Raw genomic sequence first — 14,292 nt, 5'->3', positions numbered from 1 at the left:
TGAACTGATGATGATAATGATGATGATGATGATGATGATGCCGTGCTTCCTCCCTCCACACTATTTAAACCGGGCCCGCGACACCTGGGGGTGGAGCTCTTTCTCCACCAAAGTTGGCAGCGGCCGTGAGCGACGTCCAGCCAGCCAATCACATCAAAGAGGAGAGATTTAATTGTTCCGCCTTCAAATTAAAAGCTTTGAATTTGTGGTTTACTGTTACAGAGACTGAAACGTGACGTTTGTTAGAAGTTAGAGGTGGAGAGGAGGTTATGTAGTCTCAAGCAGTGTACTTAGGTACAACCTTGAGATACTTGTACATAATGATAATGTATTTATTAAGGACACAATGAGAAGTCCACAGTACACTACTTAATATTTCCATTTCTGTTACTTTAAACTTTTACTCGACTATATTTCAGAAGGTGATATTACTATTAAATAATGAAATATTGCTCCGCCATGTTTATTTGACAGCTGTAGTCACTCGTTAGTTGTTTTCCAGATCAGGACTCTAAAATACAAAGAAAAGATGAGTTTATAAAACATAATGAACTAGTTAAAACTTCACATCAGTACCTCCACACCCACCTCCTCTAACATTAACGTCACACATAAATAACATTACCTTAACAGAAGCTTCATAATTAGTATTTTTACTTGTAATACTCCTGTACTTTATGGTTACACCTTTGTACCGTTACTTTTACTCAAGTAGAAAGAACTTTTAATAATTATCATTTACATAAAAAGTATCACTTAGGGTATAAACCATCATTTAGTCATGTATACCTGTCTACAGTACAGTACTGTAAATATTCATCAGTGTGAGTTCACATTCTGTAAATTTCAAAGCCCGTAAATACCCCAAATCTAAATTGGTTTAATAAATACATAATTCAGCCTCTTTGATTTGGTATATGAACAGTAACCCTAAAACTGGGTTTGTTTTATGCACAATATTCACATTCAAACACCTCGTTCTGCATGTTTTCAGTAAATACACAGTTTTCTTAAGGGGGGGGGGCATACCTCCCAAAATTTACCCTCAAGGTCAATAAAGTATCCTCCCAACAACCTACTTTTATTTTGAAAGGTTTACGCGGAAGATTTAGCTCTCGTCTTGTTCTGGCCGACTTGCCGTAGCATTCTCATCTCCATGGTGACCACACCAATCAACAGCGCACTTGTTGTTATTTCCTTGTTAAAACTTTTCTGCAAATATAAGAAGTTTTCCGGACTACCAGTGAGATGTCCGCCCCGGCTGAGCTCCCGCTCTTCACCGTGTTTGAGGGCTCTTCTCCGGAGGATGTGTCTCACGCGCGGCTGCTGTGGAGCTCGCTGTCTCTGCTGCCGCCGCTGGAGTCCCGGCTGGTGTCCGCGGACATCCGACAGAGGCTGCCGGTGTCCCGGCCGCAGCGCAGCAGCAGCAGCAGCGGCGGCACCAGCACCACCGGTCCCAAGCGGTCCGCATCCCTGCAGAAGCAGCAGCAGCAGCAGCCGAGTTTAGAGCATGCTCTCCCGCAGAGACCGGAGGAGGAGAGGCAGCGGTACGCGGCCATGGCCGACCAGAGGAGGGAGACCATGGCTCTGCTGAGGAGGCAGAGGGAGCGGAGGATCCGGAGGGAGCTGCTCTCTGTGGACCTCAAACCGAAGCTGGAGCTCGGTGGTGGAGAGAAGAGGTCGAAGCTGCGAAAACCTCCAGACTGTGAGGTGGACGAGGAGCTGGTGAAGCAGCTGCAGTGAAGCGATGCAGAGACCTGTTGTAAAAGACTCTACGTGATTTCAGAGCCGGTGAACTCTTTAACTCTAAACAGATCAAGTTAATGCTGTCCCACCTGAATATACTGTGACCCTCCTCGTGTTTGAGTCACTCTGTTGGTAACAATCTGATGTTTTGCTGATACCATGTTTGTTTGTTCATTAAAGCTGATGAGAATTGGACAATTTCAAAATAAAGTCCATCCTGATTATGGCACCAGGTCACCAAAGTCATTCATATTATTGGTCACTTTGAGACACACTGGTGAGTTCAATGACTCCTGATTAGACTTAGTGCACAGGTGTATGAGTGGAGCTCTTTACAGGTGTAACTGATAACATTAAAAAACGAAACGTTAACCAAAGACAACAACAAAGACGTGACCTGCTAGAACAAGTCAAGATGTCTGCTGTTAAAACATTGACCTGAATCCTAAATAAAGCATCGGGTTTATTGCCAAGTAGGGTTTTTTTCACATGCATTTACATTAATAAGAAATAAATATGTAATGTGACGTCACCAAGCTGTACTAATGAGAATGATAACAGTGTACAAGTACAACAAAAGCACCAACGGGATGCTGGAGATGTACACGACCCATGAGAGGAGGTTTAAGCACCTGTGTGACGTCACTTTTAACGTTCTAACTAATAGATATCTCCACCACCTTTTTGGTGATTAAATATGCAAATGAGGCCTTATCCTATGAAATATGTGCTAATTTTCATACATTTCCAGAACATAAACGTGAACACTGGATGAATCATTTCATTTTATTGATATATTAGAGTCAAAGGTTTTAACTGATGGAATTTAGGATATTTCTTTGTTTCACTCCATGAATCAGAAAATACTGTCAACATCCTGAAAAAAACCCCCAATTTCCTCCATGTTTTTATTAATAAATGTCGTATAGATGAGTGTGTGAGTGGTGTGTGGACAAAGCCCTCTGTAGAAAGCTTCAGCACACAGAGAGGAATGAAGGTGTGAAGTTTGGTGGATGTCAGAACTACTGAAGTGGAGATTTCTGGATCAGAGTGTGAGAAAAACTCCATTGATAGAAAAGCTCCTTTAAAGAGATGTTTAGTTAAAGTCCAGACATTTAGAAGAGTCTCCAGGTGAAGAGGGTCACAACATGAACTAGTAGATATCACCATCACACTTCACCACTTCATCACTCACATCAACACCAGGGTTTATTCTATTACAAGTTCTCTGAAATGTTATGTTTAAATATGCAAATGAGGTGAATTTAGTCGAAATCTACAGACGTAAACAAAGTATAAAATAAATGTTTTATTTCCTCGAGTCTGAAAGAAGTGAACTGAACCATCTGGTTGTATCTAAACTCTTCCTGGTGTCAGCTGGAGCCGGCGCACATCAGTCCGCTTCAACCAGCGTTACGTAACGCCAAGCGAAGCCTGTGTGATATTCAAATTCCAAACATCCAGTGGAGGAGGCCCAACCATAATAGGATAAGAAGAAGCGGCCCGCTGACTGTTGACTTTAACTAATTTGGTTGAAGGTTTGAAAGCACATCAGAAACTCTCTAAACGCTCTTTAACCCCTCAAACCTTCTGTATCCGTGTAATTCACCCTTAAGCGGCTTTAGAGTGATCCGCCACCTTAAATCCAGCTTCACTATCAACAGTCCTCCTCCGTGCTGCCTGTAAGAACTGTACAATAAACACTGGCTTTAAACGGGAGCAGCGGCATGTTTGGTTCTATGCTGACAGGAATATGATGTGAAGGAAGAGTAGATTAGGGGAAACTTTTTACTGCTTCCTTTTTAGTCTGCATGCAAATAGAAGCTGTGGTCACCGATGTCATCGTTTGTTCTCACGCGAAAGAAAACCTTCAGTTTAATAAAGGATGAGTCTGGTTTCTTCTTGTTCTATCAACCGAATGAAAGAACCCAAAACAAACATGGAATACATCTGAAATACCTCTGAGCCATTGATCTCCATTAAACACACGTTGAGCCTCACTGTTGCTCCTTCATCACCGTGAACACAAACACTGTAGTTTATTCTGACTCAATCCCGCATACAAACGCATGAGCACCAAACGTGGATTAATCCGCCGCTGAAAATAGTCCCCAACTAGTCCCCAACTAGTCCCCAACTAGTCCCCTCCTGAAGAGTCTGCAGACGTGACAGCAGCTCTTTTCATCCAGCAAGCTGCTGATGAGGCGATGAGGACGTCGTTAGTTCTGCAGGTATGATTCTGACCTGATGGTGGCGCTGGAGGAAAAGCCAAAGACCTGATCCCAATGCCCCCCCCCCAAACCCCTAGACCCTTAAACCCTGAACCCTTAAACCCTGAACACTTAAACCCTGAACACATAAACCCTGAACCCTTAAACTCTGAACCTTTAAACCCTGAACCCTTAAACCCCAAACACTTAAACCCTTAAACCCTGAACCCTTAAAAACCCTTAAACCCTGAACCCTTAAACCCTTAAACCCTTAAACCCTGAACCCTTAAACCCTTAAACCCTTAAACCCCGAAACCTCAGGGACGTCATCTGTTAAATGATTGAGTGTGAGAGACTACAAGGTCCTAAAAAAAGGTGTAAACATGAATGACTTAGCACTTTGCTCCGAGTTGAAAGCTGTGGACATTTAGTCTTCATTCCTAGAATATCTTGGTCCAGTACTCGTTCAGCGCTGGTCCAGGTTTTAACATGACCTCATATGTAATGATACGGATTTGCCACAAGGTGTCAGTAAACTCTAAGTTATGGACTTCACTTGATCTCCACTAACCTCAGAGTGTCTGTGGTGCTTCTGTGATTGTAAACTGTATTCCACAGATAAAAAAGGTGACTTCACATGTTCCACTACAACCACAGCGACCTGCTCCTGAGTTACACCCAGACTGTCTTTAATAACCAATAACTCAGCGCGACATCCTGGAGCTCTCTGGCTGCGTCTCTGTTCTCAGGGGGTGAAAACAGATCGCTGTAATATCTGAACACCAGCTGTCGCTGTGAGAGCCCGACGGTCAGCTGATGTTCCTGATATTCATCTGACATTTCATGCAGAGTCTCTGGAGACTTTTAGGTGTCTGATAACAGAGCCGACCTGATGGATGTTCAGCTGCACGGCGTTGGCAACGTGTTGCCTAAAGTCTGGCAGCTTCTCTTTTTCTTCTCCGTCCACCTTCCTGATGAGAGGGTTTATTCAAAATGTTTCGTAACATCTTTAAACCAGACCAGTCAGCTGTTGAGCTGCCGTCTGATGTTTTGGATCAATGATGTGTTTTTTTTTTTTAAAGTTCTTTACTTTTGTATGAGGTGTGAATACATCCTTTACCCTCTAACATTCTAATACAATATTAATTATAACTGCACTGGGAACTGGTTCACTCACAGCGTGAGCCTGGACCTGTCCCTCCAAGCCACCTGCACACAAAGAGGAGGACCCGCCCCCCTATTGCTGCTGTGCCAATCACACGCTGGCTCTGTCAGGTTCCCCGTGATTCACCGAGAGTCTATTCAGTCCCCAGCTGACTAAGATCCCAGACACAAGGACGCACGCTGCAATATTATTTGAAAAGAAGATACCGTTGTAAATTTTTTTTTTTTTTTATTAAAAAACAACATTTACTTCACCCACGAATCCTTGTCCAATAATTTTTTGCAAGATATTCCTGCTAAAACATTGCAGCTCCGATCCAAGTGTATGGACATTATTATGAGCGAAAATGGATCGTTTTGTAACTCAACCAAAAAACACGAATCTGTTAGTATTGAATGCACAATAACAAAGTATGTTTATACATGGCACTAGGCCCAGTTTAATATAAAACACAATTTTATAAACTAGTAGGGGGTCCCTGCTCCATCTCTCTATCAGCTTGGGGGTCCTTGGCCTGAAAAACGTTGAAGACCCCTGTAGTAGGGAGTTAAGCGAAAACCTCTTTTCCATTATCTTCTTCGCTCCTCTTTCAATGAATAATTACTCTCCAGTTCTGACATAACTGATGCTATTAAAGCTACGCTAACTTCTTAAAGAGCCTCCATGTTGCTTTAAATGAACACACACCTAAGCCACGCCCCCTAGCTGCCACTAGCTCCTCCCCAGCACATTTGTCACGATATCGTGAGAATCCAGTCGACGTTGACTCATTTTAACTTCAGTGACCCAACAAACGTACTTATTTTAAGCCAAACCATGATGTTTGTACTAAACATAACTACGTAACTTTGTTGTGTTTTTTGTTTTTTTCACATGACAGTAATGTGGGAGGGAAATACGTTTCCCTGAAAGTGTGGTTGTGAATAATATTTAGTTGTCGGGTCGATCAGGGACAAGAGGAAAAACAGGAATGAAACCACCTGTTGATTACAAACACTTGATTCCCAAACCATCACAACAATGGAGCTGTAATTAAAATGTGTGTGTTGTCCATTCATTACGCTTTATATCATGCGGAGGCAGCTGCCCTGCCGGCTGAAAAAACAACAACACATTAACTGTTATTTATTTGAGTTTTTTATTCAGTATATTTTGAATCCAATCGACACAAACCGACACACACAAACTCACCAATCAGGTATTCAGACGGCCGTCTGAGAGGCTTTACACAATCAGCTGGCTTTGTTATTAAATGACAAACACAACAGCACACGTTTGCTCCACTATACTCGTGAGGACCCTGATTTACATAATGCATGAACTTCCCCCGAGTCGAGGTCTGCAGCTCACACAGCGCTGGTGTGAACTCCTCCGCTCCACTCGGCTCTGAAGGGAGCGTGTGATATTCAGTAATGTCACAGACAGAACACGCTTTGAATGCATTTAAACTCTGACTTCAGTGGCTGAACAATAATATAATATTAACACCAACTTTCACTTATTTCTGTCAGAAAGAAATCCCAAAATATCTCGCTTTCCTCTCTGCTGTGTGGCCTCGCTCCTATTGCTATGTCATCATAACCATTATGATAGTTATTAGAATTATTGCTTTTATTATTATATGAACATTATATGATAACATGTCATTATATTATTATTAGGATATTGCTGTTGAAGCATATATTTATTTATTACCACTGCAACAATTCCACAACATCTTTTGTCTTTGCGCCACACATCTCACAGACTACTCAGACGGATACTGTTGCCTCTCATGCATATACACACAGACACACACACACACACACACACACACACACACACACACACACACACACACACACACACACACACACACCCTACATAACCCAATCTAATTGTACTCTCTACTCCCGGACTCATTTCATTACCTATACGTCATCGTAACTGCTTTATGTTATTGTCTGTATGTCTGTATTCCATGTTCATGTCACTATATGTATTATTATTTGTCACATGCTGTAGTTTCACAAATAAAAATGAATGAATAAATTTGCAAATTTAACACAGATTTCAGCCCGTTCTCTCTCCCAGGACGTCGATGCTTTGTCAGTTGATTGGAGGTGTGACGGACGGGTCAAACAAACACAGAACTTTTGACTCAAAAGACCGGAAGTTGAGAGATTTTTACTGACGGCGTTACGCTCCGTGACTTTATCGTTTCACAATGTTAAAATCACGAACAAACGCTTCATCCGAGCTGCCAAATGTGACGAGTAGAGATGAGATCAGGTTGTAGACATGATCCATATCACCTGCTGGTCATCACTATGACTGTAGTAGAGGACACTATTAACTCGTCACGTGACCAGAGGCCACTTGGTGTCACATGGTCAATGTCACACATTCATAGTTTAAGTGTCATGTTACTACTTGGTTAGGTTTAGGCAAAACAAATACTTGGCTAAGTTTTGTTTGGGTGAAAATAAGTATGTTTGTTACATAACTTTAGTTAAACGCAGGTGCGTTTTTCTGCCCCCCAGTGGTCATAAATGTATAACTGCAGCTTTAAAAAACAGCTTTCACTTGTCTAAAGCCTTTGCTGTGAAGCTAGACTTTGTGCATTTTCTCTTTTTGACATTTCATGCTCGTCTGTTGTTAAATAATACAACACTTGGCAGCATCAAAGGGCCGTCGCTCCCTGATGCAACCTCACAGTAATAGTCCAGTTAAGGAGCCAGAAAGCCTCTCAGAAGCCTCTGTAGGGTCCTGTCTGTTGGCCAGGGAGCCACCGGGGGTCAACTCCTGGGGCTGGGGGCCATCTGTGGGGTCCTTTGATCTGCAGATGGCGTCATTAGGCATTTCTGAAGTGTTTGTTTAATGTATTTTAAATAAAATAATACGTATGTAGACATATAGGCAGATAAAAGCTCATCAAAAAAGGGTTGGAAACCAAAGACTCTGGGACCAGGTCCGGTAGAGTAAAAGGTTTATTCATGGTTTCATTCATATGGATTTAATGTGGAATGGTGCTGACTAGAGGTGTAGAGAGACGTGATAATCTGTATTTTATATATATATATGTATCCGGATAGAAGACTTTATTTCACGATCTTTTCCTGAACCTAACTAAGTATTTCTGTTGCCTAAACTTAACGAGGGCATTTCCTGTGAAGATGGAAGTTTATTTTGAAAAGACTGTATTCATGTGACAAAATGTGACAAAACATTGTTGAGGATACACGCAGACAGTCATGGCTTCCCTCCCTGAATAACAACGATCAACGTTGGCCATCCCGTTATTTGTCCTTTCCTGTAACACCGTATCCGTGATGCGATCAGGTTCCTGCAGAGGAAAAATGTGCGCTCAGCAGTATTAAGTGTGCACCATTTAATATGAACACACACTGAAGGTCTTTGTTTGTGTTGGAGAGGAACACTGAGAGTGTTTATAGCTCCGCCTCTGTGACGACCTGTTGTGTAACACAAGAAAACAGACGAGTGATAAACCCCCCCCCCCACCCCACCCCCAAAATAAATAAATGACAATAAACTGGAGAGGGACACAAATCACAGCGACACAGACGCATGTCCCTGAGGTTGAGTTTAAAGGCAGGTGATATACAGCCGTCTCCTCTCCAATAAAAGCTGCGTACCCAGCGGGATGTTTTACAGTTGATAAGTACCGGGACCGGCGTGCTGTAAAAGGAAAGTCTCACTTTTAATGAAGGGGCTACGTGGCTGCTCTCTGACTTTGACTCGTCCTTCGGGATTCACCGGGATGTTCTCAGAGATGTTAAACTGCCCCGCTGCTCGCTTCTCTCCACTAAACAGAGTTTACTGGAAAAAAAAACAAGCGTGGAGCAAGAATTAGGAAACAATTTGGTCATAATTAGGTGGAAATATTCCAATCAATGGCAAGTACAATAAAGACAACTATTCAGTCCTCCAGTAATCTTTTCTCTCTGATTGTTGCTGAATAGGTGGTTTTTTTCCTGTAAATTAAATTGGCCGTTTTTTAAACGTCCTCATTTGAGTAAAAACTAAAACTTTAACACAAACACCACAACGTCAGCGAGCTTCTGAGGAACCAGGAAAGGTTTCCGTTGTTGGCTTTCAGAGCAAATTTCTTTGGTTTAGACAACAAAACAAAACAAAAGTTAGGTTTAGGCAACAAAACAAAAAAATGTTAGGTTTAGGCAATTAACCAACAGTTAGGTTTAGACAACAAAACCAACAGTTATAGGTTTAGACAACTAAGCCAACAGTTATAGGTTTAGGCAACTAAACCAACAGTTAGGTTTAGGCAACAAAACAAAAAAAAGTTAGGTTTAGGCAACTAAACCAACAGTTAGGTTTAGACAACAAAACCAACAGTTAGGTTTAGACAACAAAACCAACAGTTATAGGTTTAGACAACTAAGCCAACAGTTATAGGTTTAGGCAACTAAACCAACAGTTAGGTTTAGGCAACAAAACAAAAAAAAGTTAGGTTTAGGCAACTAAACCAACAGTTAGGTTTAGGCAACAAAACAAAAAAAAGTTAGGTTTAGGCAACTAAACCAACAGTTAGGTTTAGACAACAAAACCAACAGTTAGGTTTAGACAACTAAACCAACAGTTAGGTTTAGACAACAAAACCAACAGTTAGGTTTAGACAACTAAACCAACAGTTATAGGTTTGGACAACTAAACCAACAGTTAGGTTTAGACAACAAAACCAACAGTTAGGTTTAGACAACTAAACCAACAGTTAGGTTTAGACAACTAAACCAAAAGTTAGGTTTAGACAACTAAACCAAAAGTTAGGTTTAGGCAACTAAACAACAATACCACTTATTTAGGTTTAGGAAAACTGTCCGGAACTTTAAGTTTGGGCAACATAACCACCACCAGAAAAACCACAAAGCAGTGTTGAACACGTTTCTTGGTTACCTTGGTTGCATTTAATTCATGTGTCCACCACAAAGAAGAAGATCCTAATTTCCATTTTTTTGGCACTGTTTTTGTCCACTGCAACACAAAAAAACAACAATTGTACATCGAAACCAATTGATGTCGTGACTTCTCCCGAGCTGCCGTGAGACTGGGCCGGAGCTTGAGTTGCTCCGATACATGAAATGTCACCGTTAACGAGATCTGTTATGCATTGATCAGCCTCTGAGAAGCCGGGGTGAAGGATGGGCAGTTCAATATATGAGAATAAAGAGTATTGATCTCTGGGATGTCCCATTGGAAATGAATTGTATCATTATAAGTGCCTCCTATTTTCTGATGATACAAAATAACCCGGTTCCCTCCTTCTTCTGGATGTTCTGTGACCGATGTGTTTTATCACTGTTGCCAGATTCTCTGCAAACAACAGCCAGTGATGAACTACCTCAGTGAATAAAAGCTCTTGTTTATCGCTGTGTCGCTGCTAATAGAGAAGGTCATAGAGTGTGAGGCTGTTTATACAGATTGAAAAATGCAGGTCCACCTTGAGATGAAGCATTGCTATCATCAAGCCCCATTAAGCCCAGCAGCAGCACACAAGCATGCATCTAATGTGTTCTCCAAGGACTGACACCGACACTCACTCAGTGCCAGACGAGAGTCCTGTCATTGTTTGGACGCTGCACAAACAATTCAATTGAAACTTAAGTTTTGACCCGCGTCTCGATTATTTTATCGAGGGATTAAATGACAGATTTACTGAGCTTTTTTTTAACATCTTATTTATGGTCGTTTTCGTTTAGCAGTTTGATTGTTATGGTGATAAAATGCCAGTTTGGTGTTTACAGAAAGTAGAAACCTCCGGTGTTGAAAAATGAAGCCAAAACAGGAAACTGCAGTTCCCTAAATGGCCACTTGAGGCTGCCTCCAAACTGAGTCAATTCCCCATAGACCTCCATGTTAAAATACTAAACTTTACAGCAGAAATAAACATGTTTACATTCTGGTACGAAAGACAGTTTTGGTCTCTATAGATAATATCACTGTTCATGACAACTTTAAGAGGGTGAACTTTTATATAGCTTTTATACATTTGATAAATGTAGAATTTTTTTAAACGTAAACACAGAAATTTCTATTTGTTGCATTTTTAACACGTAAAAACAGAAATTGATAGATAAAATGATTGGCTCTGTCTAACAACCAATTCACTGCAGTGATTAGATGATTGATACGAGGTGAAAGGTATAGCACTGACACTTAAAGCACCTCTAAATGAAAGTGCTGCACTTCATCACTTCATTTGTGTGAATCTGAAGACATGAACTTCATAACGAGGGTCACCTGGATGTAAAATCAATGAGCACGTTGATATTTCTGTTTAACATTTAGCATTTAAAAACCGCGCCGTCTGCTCGGTCCCCGTGAAGAGAAACAACTGGAGGTGATGAGTTAAAGGTTTCACCGATGTTTGACGTAGAGATGTGACACCGTGTCTCGTGCGTCTTGCGGATGAACTCTCCCGCCCCGTCAGCAGATCTTTACGTTGGAACGGGGAAGGCAGACGCTCTTCTCTGCGCCTCTCTTCAGCGATAAATCCTCCACCTCCATTTACAACGTCCAGCGAAACAGAAGGTCTAACCGCTCAGCTAATCTTCCCGCTCTGCATCTCTGCCGGCCATTACGGCTCCCAGAGTCCATTCATCACGTCTGCACGTGGATGTATTATGGATCAGAGCGACACATCTGTAAGACATGGGAGGGAAAGGAATCCATAACTGCAGGTCAGCAGGGAGAGCTCTTGATTCATCTCTCGAGGTCTCTACAAATCAGATAAAGTTCAGGAAACAGCGCGTTTTATGATTCATGCTTACAAAATATCATTGTGATTTATAGTAGTAACTTGTGCGCTCACATTACTTCATTTGTTTCCTTGAATTATTCATTTGTGTGCACAAATTACCAGAATGTAAAAAAACAACAACAACTTGTTCAGGTGGAGATTCACTGGATTCATTAGCAGTAGCTGACTGACTATTTGCATAATCTCAAACTTTATGCAAAGAAGGTCCATCCATCACAACGCAGCAGACCTGAGATCAAAATGTGAAACTAGGCATCAAATATGAATCAAGACTGTTACTGCGACGCCTATTTCTTATCTCAAAATATTCGGTTTGGTAATCTGTCTCCGTTCAAAGCTTCATGTGATAAAGCTGCATTCTCTCTAGTGTCCATCAGGGGGCGACTCCTCTGGTTGTATAGAAGTCTAGTCTAAAATGACTCTACTTCTCTCTTGATTTATTCCCTCAGTAAACATTGTAAACATGAGTTTATGGTCTCAATCTCTAGTTTACAGTCTTCTTCAATACAGCATGATGTTCATTTAGTACATTATGCTCCATTTAGAGTCAAACAGACCATGAAGCAGGGGATGCTTTAGGGGGCGGGGCTACACGCTGATTGACAGGTCTCTACGTCACTCCTCCTCAGTCCAGATATGGTCACTTCCTGGTTGCAGAAAACCAAGATGGCGACGGCTAAATCGCCGAACTCGAGGCTTCGAAACATCAGTCCACAAACCAACGAGTGACGTCACGACGTCTACGTCCTCTTCTTATAAACAGTCTCTGGTTCGGTCTAACGAGGCTGTGATGCTCATTAGACATGAGAAAACTAAACTGTTTCCTCATATATATATATATATATATATATATATATATATATATATATATATATATATATACGTATGTGCTGGAGGAAAATAAAAAGACAGGAAACAGGATGTGTTATACATTGTAAATGTATGTAAATAAATACATTCAATCATGTCTGTCAGTCGTCACCATGTTTACATCTGCGTACAGAGAGGATTCATGACCTGCAGTGTACAGACAGGCAACACGGGGATTTAGAACTTGAGTCTGGATTACGTCGGCCTCCCAAAAAAAACCCCTCCCCGTTACTTCAGCAGCTCTGCATCTAATCCCACGAGTTACGTCACGACACCGACTCCCAGCTGAGCAGCTCTCCGTCAGAGACCAGAGCAGGAGAAGACGTTGCTTTCATCTTCATTTAAATGTAAAAGAATGTCTAAAAAACCACAAGATCTATGTTGTTGAGTCTTAATAAGCCACATTCTTACAATAAACATTTAAGATCTTGGTGGTTTCTAACCGGAATGAAGGATTGTAGCCATCGGACTTCTGGATCTTAAACTATCAGAGAAACAAGATCAGCAAAAACCCTCCTGAACCAGGAACACTGAAGGAACCCTGAAGGAACACTGAAGGAACCCTAACGACTGCGATGACGACAACGACTCCCATGATGCCGCGCTGCTTCCGCCACGTCAACAAACGACTTCCTCGTGGCAGAAAATGACGTACTGTGCATTTGAATTACTTCCAGCACACGTTCAGAAACCTCTTCGTAGCCCGGGTTGAACATACAAGACCTTTCCACTACAGGAACTGAACACCACCAGATCCACCACGGTCACAGGCTTCACTCGTTAGGAGATAAAACTCCTTTATTAAACAACCTTCAATAAATAATGCAGGATGAGTGTTTAGAATGTACTCCGATTCTTCAGAACATTAAACATTCATGTTTGCTTTGTTGTATATTTGTCTCTGTAAAAAGTATTTTAATAGTTAATGCCATTTTCATCATTCTCGATAGTAGATTCAGAAGATCATTAAAAGATAAAACTCCCCGCTGAATAATTCATATCGCACAATAAAGAGCGTGAAGCTTCTTCAGCTCAGGTTGTGAGAAGCTCAAAGCTTCTGGTCGTTAAGTTTCCTGCAGTGAAAAGACTTCTAGATCTCTTTTGATCGTCTTATCACTTCACTGAATCCATTTCTCTTCAGGCCGGCACTTCAAATAGAAACGCGTTCAATAGATTAACTTTTTAAATAATGACTTCACCTGAGAAGAAACAAAGTCTTGCTCTGATCTACTGCTAACACAGCCGCTCAATCTCACCTTCTTCCCTTTTTTTTTTTGAAATTCAGCCGCGGTTGTGATTTATGTGGCGGGCGGAGCGAGCCGCTCCCTTACAGAACATTTATGCGGTTCATTTCCAGAGAGGTCGGAGGTTGAGCGGCTCCCAGCAGCAGCAGCAGCAGCAGCAGCAGCAGCAGCAGCCTCCCCGAGGACACGGTGCGCCGGTGGAGCACGTATACTTTCTGAGAGGGTTGACCCTCTGACTTCTGGGTGATGGAGCTGCCAGTCATATGTTTAAAAAAAAAA

The 14,292-nt window shown here is 41.7% G+C and overlaps 1 protein-coding gene across 1 annotated transcript; it reads left to right on the top strand.

Annotated features, from left to right (window-relative positions):
* The first annotated feature begins 1,248 nt into the window (after positions 1-1,248).
* Positions 1,249-1,921, top strand: hoatz (HOATZ cilia and flagella associated protein). Its single transcript, XM_068725604.1, has one exon. The coding sequence runs from the start codon at positions 1,249-1,251 to the stop codon at positions 1,741-1,743; it is 495 nt and encodes a 164-aa protein (XP_068581705.1). The 3' UTR covers positions 1,744-1,921.
* Positions 1,922-14,292: the final 12,371 nt, after the last annotated feature.

This window comes from Cebidichthys violaceus, unplaced genomic scaffold, assembly GCF_023349555.1.
Source record: "Cebidichthys violaceus isolate CVI_PGR_0920_01 unplaced genomic scaffold, fCebVio1.0.p SCAF_36, whole genome shotgun sequence".
NCBI classification, from domain to species: Eukaryota; Metazoa; Chordata; class Actinopteri; order Perciformes; family Stichaeidae; genus Cebidichthys; species Cebidichthys violaceus.
Note: the sequence above shows the minus strand (reverse complement) of the source record. Positions and strands in the feature narration are given on the sequence as shown.